The sequence below is a fragment of the Heteronotia binoei genome, chromosome 19 (assembly GCF_032191835.1).
Source record: "Heteronotia binoei isolate CCM8104 ecotype False Entrance Well chromosome 19, APGP_CSIRO_Hbin_v1, whole genome shotgun sequence".
Lineage (NCBI taxonomy): Eukaryota > Metazoa > Chordata > Lepidosauria > Squamata > Gekkonidae > Heteronotia > Heteronotia binoei.
Window position 1 is genome coordinate 36977886 of NC_083241.1, and position 19959 is coordinate 36997844.

At 48.8% G+C, this 19959-nt stretch overlaps 1 protein-coding gene across 1 annotated transcript in view; it reads left to right on the plus strand.

Annotated features, from left to right (window-relative positions):
• The window catches only part of HMG20A (high mobility group 20A), a 47448-nt gene extending 29128 nt beyond the window's left edge, over window positions 1-18320 (plus strand). Inside the window, exons 6-8 of the mRNA XM_060260175.1 lie at window positions 7984-8059; window positions 12039-12254; window positions 14992-18320. Of these exons, the coding sequence (XP_060116158.1) occupies window positions 7984-8059; window positions 12039-12254; window positions 14992-15128 (429 nt within the window). The 3' untranslated portion in view covers window positions 15129-18320. The remainder of the gene's footprint in view (window positions 1-7983; window positions 8060-12038; window positions 12255-14991) is intronic.
• Window positions 18321-19959: the final 1639 nt, after the last annotated feature.

A 19959-nucleotide genomic window follows, 5' to 3' on the forward strand; every position in this document is an offset into this window, starting at 1 on the left:
TTTAGTCCTCGCCCCTCCCCTCCGATTCTGTGTTTTGTTGTCTCCCCAGGTTTGTGTGTTTCTAGCTGCCTTTATACCACCTCTTTTGTTAGCAGATAAGGCAGCTAGCTGTGAGTTTGCTCAGGCCGCCCACCGGAAGGGTTGTCTGAAGGGTTGTCTGAAGGTCTAACGGAGCGGTTGTCTCTCTTGGCCGGCCGCCAAATGGCACCCGGCTCACCTTGGCCCAGCCCCCTTTTACGAGACAGATGCCGATCTGGAGCGAGACTTAACTGCCGGTATTCCCTTGTAGGCTCTTAACCACTTAGCTTTCTTGCTTGGCCCCAAATCATGTTTGACACTTCATTTAAAAGCCTGAGGTGTTCAAATACAAAATGGGCCTGGCGAAAACGAAAAGGAAAAAAAAAACCCATTCCATCTCTGCCTTGTGCATTGGGCGTGTGTGGTGCACGCTTAGCAGCCCAAATGGGCCAGAGGCCAGAAGTGTCTCCCCGTTTCTTCCTTTCCTAGCTTATGCCACTGTCTTGTTACTGTTCAGTTAATAATCGCTGCAATCCGGCAAAGACAAAAGCTTGTCCTTCACAGCCACAAAGGCGTACTGCGGGTTTCAGGATTCCTCCATTTCACTTTGGGCTTTGAGTGACGTCGGAAAAGGGGTTATTCCAACAGCGCCTCTTTCCCAAAGCTCTGTGCAAGCCTTAATTAATAATTGCAATGGGATTTCCTTCAGGGGGGCCTGCAAAAAGACTTAGAACATTTGATTTTTTTTAAAGAATCTTCCTTATATCTAGGGTTCTACCAGCCTCCCTCTATTCTCTCTCACGCACATTCTCTTCTGTCCTGGTGGGGGTTTTTTGCAGAGAAAGCCCAGCAGGAACTCATTTGCATATTAGGCCACACACCCCCGACACCAAGCCACCAGAACTGTGGCTCTTCTCTACTTCTTGACCCTTGCTTTCCCTCACTTGTCATCCTTTCTTCATCGCGGCTCCTCTTGGGGGTGGGGGAATATCTGTAGATGGACTGGCCTCTCCAAGGGTTGCCAACTCCTCTGGGATTTTCCTGGAGATTTGGGGTGGGGGGGGTGGGGTTGAGCCTAGGAATGGAAGAGTGTGGGGAGTAGATGGATGCCATAAAGTTCACTCTCTGTACCTGGAGCTCTGTAATCGGGAGGCAGGGTTGCCAACTCTGGATTGGGGAATTCCTGGAGATTTGGGGGTGGAGCCTGGGGATAGAGGGATTTGAGGAAGGGAGGAACCTCAGTGGGATGTAATGATGTAGAAGCGTGCACCTTGCAAAGTAGTCAGTTTCTCCAGGGGAGCTGCTCTCTGTCATCCAGAGATCAGTTGTAATTCTGGGAGATCACCAGGCCCCACCTGGAGGTTAACACAACAAAAAATGCAAGCTAGTGACCAATTTACTAAGAAGTATATAGAAATCAGTCCAAATGTCCAAAACATGTACATACAAGTCCCCAAGTAGTGTGGTGACAAGCCAATCGATTAAGTACTTGTTTCTTTCCAGTCTTCATCAGACCTGGGACCAAAATTGATTCAATGATTCAATTCAATGATATAGATTCTTTACACAATTGCGCAAGAAGCCACATACTGAGCTGCAGCCGATGTGAAGTTGCTGCTGGAGACACTCTGTGTCCCTCTTTTTTGAAAATTGTGTAAAGAATCTATTATCATTGAATCAATATTGGTCCCAGGTCTGATGAAGACTGGAAAGAAACAAGTACTTAATCGATTGGCTTGTCACCACACTACTTTGGGACTTGTATATACATGTTTTGGACATTTGGACTGATTTCTATATACTTCTTAGTAAATTGGTCACTAGCTTGCATTTTTTGTTGTGTTATCCATTATAGTGACCTCTCTCAGATTATATTCTATCCCACCTGGAGGTTGTCAGCCCTAGTCCCCAAGGCCTCAGGTAGGGATAAATATGCACCCCAGTTCCAAACTTCCCCTCTTTACTCCTGCGAACAGTCCGATAGCTACGCCGCTGTTTTTTTGTGGTGGTGGTTGTTCTTCGTCTCCCACAAGACCTAAATGTTGGGTCCCCGCAGGGTGGAGGGAGTATCCTCAGTTGTCATAGCAAGGCCCCAAGGTTGCCTGAGATTTACGTTTTGGGAGAGGGTCCGTGTGACCCTTTTAGCTCCTTCAGAAGTATCTGTTTGCGACCTGGATTCTCTCTTCCTGGCAGCCCCTCATTGTTTCTTGCTTTTCCTTTGCTTTTGTCTCTTTTGCCTTTGATGTACACCAGTCCCGTTCATTCACTCGTTCCTTTCCACCATAAAAGGGAGCTGTCGGATCTGATAAAGGTACATATTGTGAAAGCGCTCCCAAGTTCAGGCCTGTCGATATTTCACAGTTTATTCTTCGCCTAAACATTCCATTAGCTGTATTTCAGGGACCCTCTGGACCACCTCTCATGGTATTGTGAATGCATCTATATGGATATCACTTAATGCCAGAGTGCAGAGTTTGGATTTCACCTCTTGTCTCTCTAGAACAGGGGTGTCAAACATGCGACCCAGGGGCCGAATCAGGCCCTCAGAGGCCCTCTTATCAACTGGCTCTCGTCTGCTTTCTTCTCCCGCTCTTCTTGCTTCCTTCTGCATAACAGCTTGGTTTGCAAGGCTTGCTCAATTGCTCAAGAACTACAGAGCAAAACCTCTATTTTCTCCATTGGCTGAGGCTCCTCCCTTAAGGAGGAAAGGTGAGCTTGCTTTGCCAGGCTTTCTCAGTTGTACAGCAGAGCTACTGAGCCAAGCCTCTCTTCCTTCTACTGGTTAGACTCCTCCCCCTCCTGGCCCCCTGGGGATGGAAGGAAAGAGCCAGAGCGTCCTTTGCCCAGTTCCCTGGATCCCATGGGAGAGATACAAAGAAAGCACCTTTAAAACCAATGAGTGCTAATCTTTGCTAATTAAGCAGAATCTTTAATTGTGTTTGTCTGTGTCCTTTAAGTAGGTACACATATGGCCCGGCCCGACATGGCTCGGCCCAACGAGGTCTCATTTATGTCAGATCCGCCCTCATAAAAATGAGTTCGACACCCCTGCTCTAGAATATTGTCCTCAGTGCGGTATAATCTCTGTAATACTTCTCAGTCTATTAAGACCTTTTTAATCTCTCCCTTCCTGCCGTTCAGAGAGGGGCTGTTCCTCAAGGTAGAGATTCTGCTCGGCGCGTGGAAGGTCCCAGGTTCAATCCCGAGCATCTCCAGGTAAAAGGTCCAGGTAGCAGGTGATGCAAAAGACCTCTGCTTGAGACCCTGGAGAGCAGCTGCCAGTCGGAGTAGACAAGACTGACCTTGATGGACCAGGGGTCTCACTCAGTGTAAGGCAGAGTCATGTATATCTTGAGGCAGCACACTTAGGCCTCCCTTTCCCTTTTAAGCATTACAGTGATCCTGGGAGGTAGGTTAGGCTGAGAGTGTGTGACTGGCCCAAGGCCACCCAGCAAGTCTGCTGGCACAGTGCGGATTTCAAACCCTGGTCTCTTGAGATCCTAGTGCATGATTCCTTAGCGTAGTGAAGGGCGGGGTATAAATCATATATGAACATACGAAGCTGCCTTCTACTGAATCAGACCCTTGGTCCATCAAAGTCAATATTGTCTACTCAGACTGGCAGCGGCTCTCCAGGGTCTCCAGCTGAGGTTTTTCACGCTTATTTGCCAGGACCCTTTTTAGTTGGAGATGCCGGGGATTGAACCTGTGGCCTGCTTACCAAGCAGATGCTCTACCACTGAGCCACAGTCCCTCCCCTAAATCCAGTCTCTTCTCATTCCCCCTCTTTCATCCCCCTTTCTCTACTGCAGTTTACCACAATTAAAGGAAAAAAGGAAAGGTCCCCTGTGCAAGCACCAGTCGTTTCCGACTCTGGGGTGACGTTGCTTTCACAGTGTTTTCACGGCAGACTTTTTGCCATTGCCTTCCCCAGTCTTTTACATTTTCTCCCCAGCAAGCTGGGGACTCATTTGACCAACCTTGGAAGGATGGAAGGCTGAGTCAACCTTGGGCCGGCTACCTGAATCCAGCTTCTGCCAGAATCGAACTCAGGTTGTGACTTGTGAGCAGAGAGTTCAGACCACAGTACTGCAGTACTGCTGCTTTACCACTCTGCGCCACGGGGCCACTGATAATTAAAGGAACACACATATAAATTCAAATTATTACAAAGTCTTTAACATTGCTTACAGACATCCAGGCTCTTGACCCCCCCCCCCCCAATCTAAAAATATTCTTAATTGTCTGACATCTTGGACTATGCTAGGTTGTATAGCCAGTGTTTTAACGGATAACTATATCTGCCGCTAGCACAATTGTTTCACTAAACTCCTGAAGAGCCGCTTCACCTTTGCGGCTGCCGGCATTCTTGCCTTTCTTCTCCTTGGAAGAAGAAGAAGAATTGCAGATTTATACCCCACCCTTCTCCCTGAATCAGAGACTCAGAGCGGCTTACAATCTCCTTTATTTTCTTCCGCCCCAACAGACACCCTGTGAGGTGAGTGGGGCTGAGAGAGCTCTGACAGAAGCTGCCCTTTCAAGGACAGCTCTGCGAGAGCCGTAGCTAACTCAAAGCCATTCCAGCACGTGCAAGTGGAGGACTGGGGAATCAAACCCGATTCTCCCAGATAAGAGTCCACGCACTTAACCACTACACCAAACTGGCTTAACTTGTTAAAAACAAGATTGGATTTGAGCAAGCGCCAGCTTTCGATCCGTACTGAAGATGTGGATGGTGTGCGTGTGAGCAACAAGCCCCCATAGCAGCACTCACTTCTGGATAACCATGTCAGATTCTGCGGCACGGCTGCTGCCAACAAGCAATGAATTAACTTGGAGGCAGAGCTGCCCTTGAACGAGCTTCCCCTGGCCAGTGGCAGCAGCCTCTCTTTTGTCTTCCTGGCCCGGATGCTGTTTGGTTGCCCGGTACTTCTGGACTGGGCGCAGGTGGGACAATAAAACTTCGTAGGAGCTGTGCCTTGGCCAGAGCCACTGGGCAGCGCTCCAGAGGTCAGGTTTATTAGAGAACCCTTTTAGCTCCGCTGTGCACCAGCCAGCAAGAAGGACAAATGCCTTTCCCGCTGAGCATCTGTGCAAAGGCAGTGAGATCAAGCTCCCCAGCTCCCCTTGTCGCTTAAGTGACTCCTGCAGAGCGAAAAGACGAGGTGCGAGACAGGAGAGGTGCGAGGACCAGTCCATTACGAATTCCACATCGCTTTGCGTGTCCATCTGCCGCTCAGAACTGGAGTTCGCTGCCCTTGCAGGCAGTGTGCGTTTGCAATAAAAAAGGCCAACGCCATGCTGGGAATTATTAGGAAGGGAATTGAAAACAAATCAGCCAGTATCATAATGCCCCTGTATAAATCGATGGTGCGGTCTCATTTGGAGTACTGTGTGCAGTTCTGGTCGCCGCACCTCAAAAAGGATATTATAGCATTGGAGAAAGTCCAGAAAAGGGCAACTAGAATGATTAAAAGGCTGGAACACCTTCCCTATGAAGAAAGGTTGAAACGCTTGGGACTCTTTAGCTTGGAGAAATGTCGACTGCGGGGTGACATGATACAGGTTTACAAGATAATGCATGGGATGGAGAAAGTAGAGAAAGAAGTACTTTTCTCCCTTTCTCACAATACAAGAACTCGTGGGCATTCGATGAAATTGCTGAGCAGACAGGTTAAAACGGATAAAAGAAAGTACTTCTTCACCCAAAGAGTGATTAACATGTGGAATTCACTGCCACAGGAGGTGGTGGCGGCCACAAGCATAGCCACCTTCAAGAGGGGTTTAGATAAAAATATGGAGCAGAGGTCCATCAGTGGCTATTAGCCACAGTGTGTGTGTATATATAAAATTTTTTGCCACTGTGTGACACAGAGTGTTGGACTGGATGGGCCATTGGCCTGATCCAACATGGCTTCTCTTATGTTCTTATGTTCCTCAGAGGTTTCTCTTGCTTTTTTGCACAGAGCAATCCTATGCATATTTGTTCTGAAGCAAAGCTGCAGTGAAGCTCATATCCAGGTAATTGGACTGGAGCCTTGTTTTTGTTCCTGACGCTTCTCATAGGCACAGTTGAGGAGCCGTCAGGTCCTGCTGAAATTGCCCCGCTTCCTTCATTTGATCTTAGCTACTCCATAGCGCTTTGCATGTTAAGTGCCATCAAGTCACTCGCAACATATTAGTGACTCTATGAATTAAAAAGGCAAAGGTAGTCGTTTTCGACTCTGAGGTGACGTCGCATCACGTTTTCACGGCAGACATTTTACGGGGTGGTTTGCCATCGCCTTCCCCAGTCACCTACGCTTTCCCCCCAGCAAGCTGGGGACTCATTTTACCGACCTCGGAAGGATGGAAGGCTGAGTCAACCTCGAGCCGGCTACCTGAACCAGCTTCCGCGGGAATCGAACTCAGGTCGTGAGCAGAAGGCTCCGACTGCAGTATTGCAGCTTTACCACTCTGCGCCATGATGCTCTTATTAGGTAGTCCCCTGTGCAAGCACCAGTCGTTTCCGACTCTGGGGTGACATCACATCACATTTTCTTGGCAGACTTTTTACGGGGTGGTTTGCCATTGCCTTCCCCAGTCATCTACGCTTTCCCCCCAGCAAGCTGTGGACTCATTTTACTGACCTTGGAAGGATGGAAGGCTGAGTCAACCTTCAGCTGGCAACCTGAACCAACCTTCTGTTGGGATCGAACGCACGTCGTGAGCAGAGAGCTCAGACTGCAGTACTGCAGCTTACCACTGCGCCACGAGGCTCCGTTAATGTCCTCCAAAACACGCTATTGCTCAGGTCTCACAAACTGAGGGCCCTCATGGCTTCCTCGACTGAGTCAATCCATCTCACGTTACGTCTTCCTCTTTTCCTGTTGCCTTCCACTTTTCTTAGCGTTATTGTCTTTTCCAGTGACCTTTGTCTTTTTATGATACGACCAAAGTATGACAATCTCCTTCGACAACATATATGACAATCTCCGTTTAGCGACAGTCCAAGCCTGATAGCACCTGGCTTTTGGCCACTGTGTGACACAGAGTGTTGGACTAGGTGGGCCATTGGCCTGATCCAACATGGCTTCTCTGATGTTCTTATATGGATCAGAGGTCCATCAGTGGCTATCATCTTCAAGTTATAGATGGAACAGTCTGTATGGGGCAGTGATGCTCTGTCTTCTTGGTGCTTGGGGGGCAACAGTGGGAAGGCTTCTGTAGTTCTGACCCTGCTGGTGGACCTCCTGATGGCCCCTGGGTTTTGGCCACTGTATGAAATGGAGTGTTGGACTGAATGGGTCATTGGCCCGATCCAACATGGCTTCTCTAATGTTCTTATGTCTGAGGCAGTGATGCTCTGTTTTCTTGGTGCTTGGTGGGGGCAAGAGTGGGAAGGCTTCTGGAGTTCTGGCCCTGCTGGTAGACCTCCTGATGGTACCTGGGTTTTGGCCACTGTGTGACACAGAGTGTTGGACTGGATGGGCCATTGGCCTGACCCAGTATTGCTTCTCTGATGTTCTTATGTCTGGGGCAATTATGTTTTGTATTCTTGATGCTTGGAGGCAACAGTGGGAGGGCTTCTGGAATTTTAACCGCACTGATGGACCTCCTGATGGCACCTAGGTTTTGGCCACTGTGTGAAACAGTGTCGGACTGGATGGGCCATTGTCTTGATCCAATATGGCTTTTCTGATTTTCTAGATATATTGGGGTGGGTATGGTTTGGGGTTTTGTGCAAGTGCAGTTCAGAGAAGAGCACCCCTTAATATTGATGAAAAATATAGCAACCCAAATCAGTATCTCTTTCCTAGGATCAGAACCCCTCCTGTACCTCAGACTTCCTTGACAACCCACCATGACTTGGTTCTTGGGAAGGTGCTAAGTGACATTCTCACTGTCTGTTCTCATAATTTTGAGTCTATCCATCATTTCACACCAAGAACGCTCAAGATACAATGTTGTTCCTTGTCTGCACAGAAGGAAGCCGATACCAAGGAACGGTCTGTGTTCGATATTCCGATCTTCACGGAGGAGTTTCTGAATCACAGTAAAGGTAAGAAGATGAAGATATTTGAAGATATTGGATTTATATCCCGCCCTCCACTCCGAAGAGTCTCAGAGTGTTTCACAATCTCCTTTATTTCCTCCCCTACAACAGACACCCTGGGAGGTGGGTGGGGCTGAGAGGGCTCTCACAGCAACTGCCCTTTCAAGGACAACTCTGCATGAGCTATGGCTGACCCAAGGCCATGCTAGCAGCTGCAAGTGGAGGAGTGGGGAATCAAACCCGGTTCTCCCAGATAAGAGTCCACACACTTAACCACTACACCAAACTGGCTCTCTAGGTAAGCCTAGAATCATAGAGCTGGAAGAGGCCATATAGGCCATCTCTGTAGGAGCCTCACATTAAGCTTCTGTTCAGCTACAGAGATGGAGGCACAGGGTTCCTAGCTCTCCCACAAGATGGAGAGTCTGCTCCGGTGGTCTGTGGGTGTTGAGACTGCTCTGACCTTCAACACTGGTGCCAGGAGGCCCTCCCCTTGCCCCAGTTTCAGGATCTCTGCCTTCTAGGGAAGAAGAAGAAGATGATGATATTGGATTTATATCCCGCCCTATACTCTGAATCTCAGAGTCGCAGACCGGTCACAATCTCCTCTACCTTCCCCACCCCACAACAGACACCCTGTGAGGTGGGTGGGGCTAAGAGAGCTCTCCCAGAAGCTGCCCTTTCAAGAAGCTACAAAACCCATGGCTGACCCAAGGCCATTCCAGCAGGTGCAAGTGGAGGAGCGGGGAATCAAACCCGGGTCTCCCAGATAAGAATCCGCGCACTTAACCACTATACTTAACTTTTTGTTGTTGTTCAGTTGCACAGTCGAGTCTGACTCTTTGTGACCCCATGGACAAAGTCACGCCAGGCCCTCCTGTCTTCCACCATCCTCCGAAGTCTGCTCAAATCCATGTTTGTTTCATCAGTAACGCTGTCCAGCCAGCTCCTCTTTGGCCGTCCCCTTCTTCTTTTGCCTTCTGTCTTTCCCAGCATCAGGGTCTTCTCCAGGGAGTGCTCCCTTCTCATTGGGTTCTCAAAGTCTTTGAACTTCAGCTTCAGCATCTGGCCTTCCAGGGAACAGTCTGCGTTGATTTCCCTTAGGACAGACTGATCTGATCTTCTTGCAGTCCAAGGGACTCTCAAGATTCTTCTCCAGCAACACTTAACCACACTACACTTAACTAACCCAGATAAGAGTCCGCGCACTTAACCGCTACATCAAACTGACTCTTTGGAAGCAGCAAGTGTTGTCCACTTGTGCTATGTTGTCCACTTGTGCTGTACCGTAGTGACACGGCTGCACACTCCTGCCACCAACCGGATCAGTACCAAGAAGGGAGTATCCTTTCACGGCTATGCCTGGGTCAGGATGTTCCGCTGTGGTTCATGCGGGACGAGCAGCCACCTGCGCCTCAGCCGTGATAACCCGGCGACTGGATCAGGCCGGATGTCGGTTTAATTAGCCTCTTGTGGAGTCAGGAGGCATTTCAGTAATCGCACAGATGATAATGGACTTCTGGGCAGCGGTGGTAAAAGCGAAGGATGGCAGAGAGCCATTAGCTTGTCTTTGCTCTTCGTCCAAAAAGGTCTCCACCGCGTTCCAGCATATGTTCTTGCACTCAGCTGCTTTGGCCAAAGCACGTTCCAGGCCTTGATCTTTTTTGTTGCGGAGGAACTTGGAACGTGCACTCTTTAACCCAGGGGTGGGCAGACTGTGGCTCAGGAGCCACATGTGGCTCTTTCACACACATTGTGTGGCTCTCGAAGCCCCCACCTTTCCGCTTGGAGAAGCCATTTCTCTCTTTAAATCACTTTTCCAAGCCAAGCCAGCTGGCAGCTTGGAGAATGCGTTGAAAGTTAAAGTGGCTTTCTTTCCACCTCTCCCTTCCTATCTATCGCTTTCCTCCCTTCCTTTGTCCCTTCTTTGTGGCTCTCAAACACCTGTTGTTTATTCTATGTGGCTGTTACGTTAAGCAAGTTTGGCCACCCCTGCTTTAACCTCTTCTGAGGGTGCTGTTCCTGGTATTTCTCAGACTGTTTTGGAAGAACAGGCCTTTCCCAGTTTAGTGGCAAACGGGGGCTTGGTCCACACATGGTGCCAAACCACAGATGGCTACTAACTGTAAGAGTCTTCTCCCTCTCGCCTTCCCTCTCCTTGGACGTGGCCCACAGAGGAGAGATTCCCCGACAAGCCGCAGTTTAGCTCTTCCGTTCGATCCAGCGCACTGTGGTTTGCATTTCCTCTGCGAACCAAGATCCCAAGCCGGGAATAAACTCTTGATTTGGAAACACGGTTTTTCAGCGCAATTGCGAACCATAACTTGGTGGTTCATAAAGAAGGTTTATGAATGTTTCCTAAATAGATGGCACTGCACAAGGGGGAGATGTGGGGGTATGTAATGTGCAAACCCAAGGATACACCCCACCCAAGAGTCATTCCTCTGACGGCGAACTGTGGTTTGCTGTTGTGTCTGAACAAAAACAGTGTTTCTTGGGACACAAACCACCTTTGTTATAGCTGTCAAAATATTTTCTCACTGGAGGAAGCCAGTGTGGTATAGTGGTTAGAGCAGGGGTGGCCAAACTGCAGCTCTGGAGCCATATGCGGTTCTTTTGCTCATATTGCGCAGCTCCTAGAAGTTGAGGAGGAATGTAACACGGACTTGTTCTCAAGTAAGTGTGCTTTTAGCATTGGGATCTCAGTCAGCCTCTGGCCACTGACTCATAGTTTGGCGATTATTTTCATTATGTGCAAAGTGGGGAAGGAGGGGGATATAGGCAGGCTTGCAGGCTCTTCTCCTTAGCACAGAAATCGCCCAGAGACCTAGAGTGGGGAAAGAGAGTGCAAGAGCCAAGAGAGCCACTGGAAAGAGGGCCAGAATTAAAGAGGGTGGCACAGGGTTCCCCCTTAGTTTCATAGCTCTTGGAGTAGCTGTATTTACTAACCTTGGTGTCAAGGCGAAAAGAGACTTGTATTGAGGCAGACACTGGTCAGTGATTTATATGGTGTGCATTTGTTTGCTTTTCCCACTAGTGCTAAAAAAATAATTCTCCAACTTTTCCCTATGTTGGTTTTATGGGGACTGTTATTCCCAGCTTTAGTTTTTTAAAAAGTCTCCTTTTAGCATGGTCATGTAAAGTGCACACACATATATTTTATCTTTCTGTGCAAAGAAAGTATTAAGAGCTTTAATGAAGGCACGTGGAATATTTGTTCATGTCTTACGGCTCTCAAACATTGACGTTTATTCTATGTGGCTCTTACGTGAAAGAAGTTTGGCCACCTGTGGGTTAGAGTGTCAGACTAATATCAGGAAGATCCAGGTTCAAATCCCCACTCATGCCATGGAAACTCGCTGGGTGACCTTGGGCCAGTCACAGGCCCTCAGCCTTACCCCACCTCACTAGGTTGTAGTGAGGATAAAACAGAGGAGAGGAGAACTTTATGATGTCGCTTTGAGTCCCTACTGGGGAGAAAGGCAAGGCAGAAGTAAAGGAAATTAGCATAACAATCGTCAGTTGTCTTTGCATTGCTGCTGTAGGAGGTAAAGGTAGACCCCTGTGCAGGCAACCGGTCGTTTCTGACTCTGGGGTGATGTCACATTGCGACGTTTTCACGGCAGACTTTTTATGAGGTGGTTTGCCATTGCCTTCCCCAGCCCTCTACACTTTCCCCCCAGCAAGCTGGGGACTCCTTTTACTGACCTCGGAAGGATGGAAGTCTGAGTCAACCTGGAGCCGGCTACCTGAACCCAGCTTCCTCTGGGATTGAACTCAGGTCGTGAGCAGAGGGCTCTGACTGCAGGACTGCAGCTTCACCACCCTTTCCCCTTAGGGCTGTAGTAGACCTTGCCCTAAATTGCCGTGGGTTCCTGAGGACCTGATCCCAGCAAAGACTGAAATCTTCCTCACGTCCAGTCACTGGTCTCTTAGAAGGCATGTTTGTTTCCCCCCCCCCCCTTTTCTCTCCGGCGGTTGATAGCGCGGGAAGCCGAACTCCGTCAGCTGCGCAAGTCCAACATGGAGTTTGAGGAAAGGAACGCCGCCCTGCAGAAGCACGTGGAGAGCATGCGCACGGCCGTGGAGAAGCTGGAGGTGGACGTGATCCAGGAGCGCAGCCGCAACACCGTCCTGCAGCAGCATCTGGAAACCCTGCGGCAGGCTCTCACCAGCAGCTTTGCCGGAGTCCCCTTGCCAGGTAAAAAGGACTATTTACGACAGAGAGAGGTCGCATAAACGAATAAACTCACGGACACAAATGGTTATAGCGACCAGCGATTGCTAAGACCCATATATAGCGATACAATAAAGTGATAGCGGCAAGAACAGACAAATGCATATAGACAAAACTCTCAAAGAGTGCATTCACGGAAGACAGCAGAGCGCCAAAGTGCAGGGAGTCGACTCGTAGCTCCTGCTTTGACAGATCTTCGAGCCGTGGAAAGCTCTGCTCCATTTCCCTTCAAAGCGAATAATCCATGCCCCACAATTCATACAGCTTCACAGTGAATAACAGCCTCTTCCATATAACACTAAAGTAATCTCACAGTGTTTCATGACAGGACATACAGTCTCAACTAACTTCAAACAGGCACCAGCTCAGAAATGGCTCAAGAGTTATTGTATCGCTGCATGGTCTTAATAATTGGTGGTCACTATAACCATTTGCGGTTGTGTGTTTATTCAGGCAAAAAGGACTGACAGTCCAGTGATTCTCTTCCTGTGTCTAAGCCCTAATGTCTGGACGCCGAGTGTCCTTTAGAGTAGACAGCCCGCAATTGCTGCCTACCTGTTTCGGGAGAGAGAGAGTGTGTGTGTGTGTATTATTTGACTTGGAAGCACAGAAGGTTTTCTCAGTGTCCCTGTTCCTCCACGTTTCCAGGACAAGGGAGAAATTACTATTCAGATTACAAAGATGATCTGATTCCAGTGGTAACGAGAGAAATAAATTTTACTTACAAAAAGAGAAGCACATCTTACATGACAAAAGTCACGGAGGTGCATTTAACTTATTGTGAATGGATTGACTTTGGAAAAAAAAAGGTTAACTTGCTGCGGCTGCAAGCCCAGGTAAGAGAGAGAGAAGAGAGGTCCTATATAAGATGAAACTGAAAGTAAGCGACAGCCAAGAAGGCGGAACATCTAACCAGTGAGAGGGTGGAGCCAACGGCCAAGTGTACCTCAGAGAGAGAGAGAGAGAGAAAGAGAGTTATTTCTCTTAACTCTTTCCCTCCCAGATCTTCCTGCATGCATAGTGACAAGATCCAGCAGTTTCTTCTGCTCTGTGTTGGGGCTCATTGACGAGAAAGGGTCGGTTCAAATGCTTTTTGTCCCAGGAGCCAGCTGAGGGGGATTCTCCGATTCCCTTCCCTTGCGCTCGGCTCACCCATCAACCCCTTTCCACATTCATAGCAAACCACGGTCTGCTGTTGCCCACAACCCATGACTTATTCTCAAGGGTGGAATTCTAGCACGAGCTCCTTTGCCTATTAGGCCACACGCCTCTGATGTAGCCAATCCTCCAAGAACTTACAAGGCTCTTTTTTTTGTAAGCTCCTGGAGGATTGGCTACATCAGGGGTGCGTGGCCTAATAGGCAAAGGAGCTCCTGCTAGAATCCCACCCCTGCTTATTCGCTGCCGGAAACAACCCCTAGGATCAAACATAGGTTGTAGCTTTGGGCACGACAAACTTTGGTTTGATGCTGATATTTTTCAGGAGGAGAAGAGGAAGAGTATTGGACAATTATGAGGAAAAAAGGACTCCAGCCTGAGAATTCCCCACCCCACCCCCAAGTTGTTCACATAATGGCACACGGTGGTGTGTTATGTCTGAACCACTGAGTTACTGGGCAGGTTTTCTTGCCCAGTAACATGATCTGTTTTCTTAAGTGGGGGGGGGTACTCATTTCCTCCCTGAGCTGAAGACCTTCGAGATCTTGGACAGGCATGCTATACAGGATTTATTTTGTTTATGTCCAGCCCACTTTAGTCCCTGAGAACTCGAGGCAGATTACAGAGCAAGGGAAATGATTAAAAATGCAGTACTGCATAAGATACCAAATGAATGATCTCCAACCTTTTTAAGCCTGTGGACACATTTAGAATGCTGACACAGTGCAGTGGGCACAGCCGTAAAATGGCCGCCGCAAAATGGCTGCTGCAGGAGGCGGAGCCAGCCACAAAATGGCTGCCGCAGCTTCCCTTCAGTCACACATTGAAGATCCTTGTGCTGCGGTGGCAGCAGCTGCCAATGCCAAACCAGTGTTTTACAAACCTGCACAGCCAATGAAACTTCCAACAGTCAATCGGAGCCAAAGCTCCACCTGGTTCCACCCACTTTCTAAAAACCCTTGGCAGGCACCAGGAAAGGTGTTGGTCGGCACCATCATGTCCATGGGCACCAGGTTGGGGACCTCGTGCTAGGAGTACAAAATCTGACGACAATGCGAGCAGCAAACTGCCTACAGCTAAGGTATAGCATGATCAATGTAGAATGTGAGGTTAGCAATGCAAGGCACAGAGCCCAGGCGATGCCTACAATAAGAAATGTTACCGAGAATAACCACTGCAATGGACTACAGTTCTATGTGATGGTCTCCTTCCTGACTGGGAACCCTTCACGGTAGATCTGTGTGTATGCTGAAATAGGGGTGGAGCAGCCGCCTAGGGGATGCCGTTTAGACCACAAGCAAAGCCGCGGGGTTCCTCACCAATCTGGCAATGGGCGGGTCCCACCGACGGCTCCCGAGTTTGCGTGGGGCGATCCACGTCGCCGCGTTCGCGCCAAGCAAACGTCTTGAGCCGCCTCCGCTGACGAGAATCGCTTTGCGAATCCAACCGTTTACCTTCTTTTTTGTTTCCGTCTCGTAGCGCCAAGCGATGCCGGCTGTTGTCGCCGCGCTTAACTCAGCATGCTGTTCTCTGTTTCCTGCAGGAAGTGGCGAGACCCCCACAATGGACACTATTGATTCCTATATGAATAGACTGCACAGTATTATTCTGGGAAACCCTCAGGAGAACGAGACCCTCATAGCCACAGTCCGAGAGGTTGTAAACCGCCTCGAACGCTAGCGAGCCCTTCCTCTCTTACGTCGCGCTTGCTGGGGCCGAGAGGGGAGAAGTCGCTGACCTCTGAAACGAGCGGTTTGGCTCTCTTAGTCAGATTTCAGATCCCCGGGGACTGGATTTCGGGTGTCAATCTTCCACATTTTGGGTGAAATTGGACCGAGCACGGCAATTCCATGGCAGCAACCATATACTCGCCGCGCACACAAAGGTATTTCTGATATTGCGACGATGTGTAATTTTCACAGCTGTATTTCCCCCCAAAAAGGACACTTTTAGCGTCGCAGTTGGTAATTAAAAGGGAGAACAAATCCGGTCTTCCCACATTCCTGCCAGCAGTGATCATCCACGCCTGTGTTCCAAGCAGAACTGAAGCGGCTCTACTCTCCCCCCCCCCTTCCATTTCCCAGTTGAAAGCCCTACCCCGCATTATTTGTTCCAAATGCACACGGCTGATGCTTGCACCCCACGTTTTGGAATTTGCCTTTATAAAATCAAACGGTTGTTTTAATTTGGTGTGTTCAAGTCCATTTTCTCTTCAGGAAGCCCGGCATCCTCCATGTCTCTGGGCCCGACCTTTCAGGATAATTGTGCGGTGCGATTAATTGCCTGTTCCCCCCCCCTCCACGTCATGATGTAGCTGAAGCCGAAAGGCAGTTTTCCTTCCCGAGAGCAGCCAGATGGAACCAGCCAGAGTTCTAAGACAGCCAGTCCCCCCCTCAGAAGAATAAAGCAACAGCGTCGACTGCGGCTATTTGATGGAGAACAGCTTGCGGACGCAGAACCGGGATTTTTCTTTTCCCAGACAGCTCATCCGCCTCCTCATTTTAGGAGAGCATTTTCTCTTAGCACCACAATATGTTGTAGAAGAAAGACTGGTGGTGGGGGTGGGATCTGTGCGGGGAAGGGGGTTACGGTTCAGCCAACAACAGACTGTGATACCTGGCAGAGAGGTTTGTCTTCAGGCAGATACCGGAAGGACACCCGGGCCAGATGTTTCCAGTTTAACACTTCTCGCCTGCAGAAGCATCAGATGCCGAGGCAGGTAGCTGTACCTTTCAGCTGTTGGCTGTGACGAGAAACCCCAGGGGAATTATCAGCGTCGCCTGCGGCTTCAGAATGTAAACGCAGCCACTGCTGCGGGCAAACCAGATTTAAATTTGAAGGGCTCTGCAGCAAAATGAACCGAAGCGCAGTCCTCCGCCACCACCTTTAACCCCCTTTCCACCTCCTTCCTTACTGGTTTTGGTTTTTAAAAAAAGGCTTGTTCGCAATCAACTTAACCCTGCAGATGAGGCAATTTACATCGCTGATTCCAGCTTGGCTTCGTTATCCAGATACAAACCCTCGACTCGTGCTGATTGCTCCCAGTACTTCTGGCTTAATAAATTACCCTTGACATTGCCTCAGCTAATTCTCTTCCAGCAGGAGGGCGGAGGACACGGATTCATAGGGCCGAGGACACCCGCCGCTGATAAGCGGGAGCACTCCGCAGCTACCGAAGCAAGGTCACGTTCAAGGGAATCTGGGGTTTTGCGTCAGATGGCTTCCTCCAGCATCGCTGCACTTCTTAGCCTATGGGTAGATATTGGGGAGAAAACCCAAGTTACCAGCTAATCGGCGAAGAGAACTGCTGATCTAGTATGCTAGCAATGCTTCCGATCAAGGGAGAACTGCCAGCATCTCTTCCCTGTGCTGTTATCTCTCCTCTTGGCCAGGGGTAACTGAGAACACGGATCACTTGAAGGCGCTGTGTTATTATTTACTCACCCACCCTTAACCCGGGAGGGGCGCTGTGGCATTCCAGCTGCTCCTCGGCTCTGAATTTTTGCAGATAGCGAAAAATTCACGTCGTTCCTGACCGTCCCTCCAATAGCTTGGTTATTAATATTAGCCATGCTGAAGAAAGTCAAGTTGAGAAGCTTTGCATTATAAACTCCTCCCCCCCCCCCCCAGCTTGATAAGTCTCACTCTTTTGGGGGGGCACTGGGGACCCCCGTTAGATCTCGACCTGCTCAAGGTGGGGCTTGCATCTCTGAACCCCCCTCCCAGAACCATTATCCTGTCTTCTCTGCCAGCCGCTTCCATCTCTTGAGCAAGCAGCCTGTTAACCTTTGTGAAGAGACAGGTACTAATCGGAGGAAGGGGAGGAGATACACAGGACCAGGGATGGAATTCTAGCAGGAGCTCCTTTGCATGTTAGGTCACACCCCCCTGATGTAGCCAATCCCCCAAGAGCTTACAAGGCCCTTTTTTGTAAGCTCCAGGAGGATTAGCTACATCAGGGGGTGTGTGGCATAATATGCAAAGAAACTCCTGCTAGAATACCACCCCTGCACAGGACAGTCCTGGAAGACTCCGAACCTTCTGGCTATTACGATTCCCAGCGGCCACTGTTTCTTGCCGCGATTGATGGGAATTGTAGTTTTTCGGGCTTCCGGTTTACTCGATCGACTAGTTGAGTTGATCTGGTTTAGTTTTATCGACTATCTTTTCCGTTAGCCCCCCTGCAAAAAAATAATAATAATAGGGGGGAATTGTAACAGCTGTTTTGAGTGCTGATTTTAAATAGAAAGACAGGATATAAATAAATTGAAAAGAGGGAGATCTTTTGGGCCTATCCTGCATTTAAGGAGCCCTCCCTCCCCCCTTGCAAAATAAGGATTGGGAGCTTAAGAAGAACCAGGGCTTTTAGCGAAAAATACTCGAACGCATATGCTTTCACAAGCCCTTGATGGAGGTATTTTCGAGAAACACCTTTCTTGGGTTGAGCTAGGACCCGATTTCCTCTATCACTGACTAATATTAAACACCCCCAACAGTTAGAAACCAAACCGGATTCTTGCAAGGCCGTCTCAGAATTGCAGGCCTCCCAGAGCCACAGTTGCCCTCAGGGCTGCTTGCGTGGGACTCCTTTCACGCCCATGACCGAGAGCCGAGATCCTGCTTGCCGTTGTCGCTTTGGTGACAGGAGTTGCACCACTTTACCATTTTGCCTCTCAGCGTTTTGTAAAATGACAAAAAGCCGGACTTCATTACCGTCTCCCATCAGCAGAGCTCAGAGGCCGATCCCCTGGAGCTGTTTCGGCCTTAACGTCCTGTAACCGTTGGCATTGTGTTTTAATAAATGTTTTCCATTTCAAAGGACGGTTCAGTAGCATGTTGTGACTCTTAATAAACCTTTTTTTTTTCTGTACAGTTTTGCACCCGAGCTCTCTTGAGTGTATCACTTTGAAAACAGGGTGGATGTTTTTCCGGGTATGGGAAAGCGGGAGGGCAGGAGAGAACTGGTTGCCCACTGTGGAAGACAGGATTCTGGTCTAGATGGACTATTGGTCTGATCCAGCAGGGCTCCTCTTGTGTGCTTGATAGACAGAGAAAATTGTAAGCAGGTGTGTTCCCAAGTATCTTCATTTCAGTAGGCCGCTTTCCATATTTCCTTTCCCTAAGGCAACCTGAACAGGAAGAAGAATAAGAAGACTGCAGATTTATACCCCTCCCTTCTCTCTGAAACAGAGACTCAGAGTAGTTTACAATCTCCTATATCTCCTCCCCCCACAACAGACACCCTGTGAGATGGGTGGGGCTGAGAGGACTCTCACAACAGCTGCCCTTTCAAGGACAACTCCTAAGAGAGCTATGGCTAACCCAAGGCCATTCCTGCAGGTGCAAATGGAGAAGTGGGGAATCAAACCCGGTTCTCCCAGTTAAGAGTCCGCACACTTAACCACTGCACCAAACTGGCTCTCATATGGGGCTGGGAAGGAAAGACGTTCCTCTAGAAGGCCAGCAACAGGGCATAGAAGCCGAGGCCTTCCCTTGTGGTTGGCTCCTAGTTCTGGGATTCAGTGGATTAGTGCCTCTGAAGGTGAAGGTTCTCCTCAGTCACTATGGCAAGTATAATTATTATTATTAGTTTATTTATATTCTGCCCATTCCCCTATGGGGGCTCAGAGCGGAGTACATCAGAAGTAATAAAATCACCGTAACATCACAATAAAAACCAGTTGCAATATTTAGTAAAAGTACAACAGGATGGTCCAGCAAGATGGTATAACAAAAGGGTATAGCAGGACTGCACAGCAGAACAGCACAGTGGAATAGTATGGTAGGGGAGGCCAACTGATCTAATAGGTAGATACCCGCCGGCTCATCCAAAAGCCTGAAGTAGCCGTTTATAGACATCCTCCATGAATCTATCTTATCCTCTTTGAAACTATTTATTCCTGTGGCCATCATGACATCCTCCGGCAGCAAATTCCACATTTGAATCACTTCCTGTGTAGAGTAGCATTTCCTTTTGTCCGTCTTGAACGTGCCGCCCATCAGCTTCGTTGAAGGCTCTCAAATGTTAGTATTTGGGGACAGGGAGGGAAAACTTTCCCTTTGAAGAAAGGTTAAAACGCTTGGGGCTTTTTAGCTTTGAGAAACGTCGACTGCAGGGTGACACGATAGAGGTTTACAAGATTATGAGAAGGTAAAGAAAGAAGTCCCTTTCTCCCTTTCTCACAATACAAGAACTCGTGGGCATTCAATGAAATTGCTGAGCAGTCGGGTTAGAACGGATAAAAGGAGGTACTTCTTCACCCAAAGGGTGATTAACATGTGGAAGTCACTGCCACAGGAGGTGGTGGCAGCTACAAGCATAGTCAGCTTCAAGAGGGGGTTAGATAAAAATATGGAGCAGAGGTTCATCAGTGGCTATTAGCCACAGTGTGTATGTATATATATGTGTGTGTGTATATATATATATATATTGGTCACTGTGTGACACAGAGTGTTGGACTGGATGGGCCATTGGCCTGATCCAACATGGCTTCTCTTATGTTCTTATGTG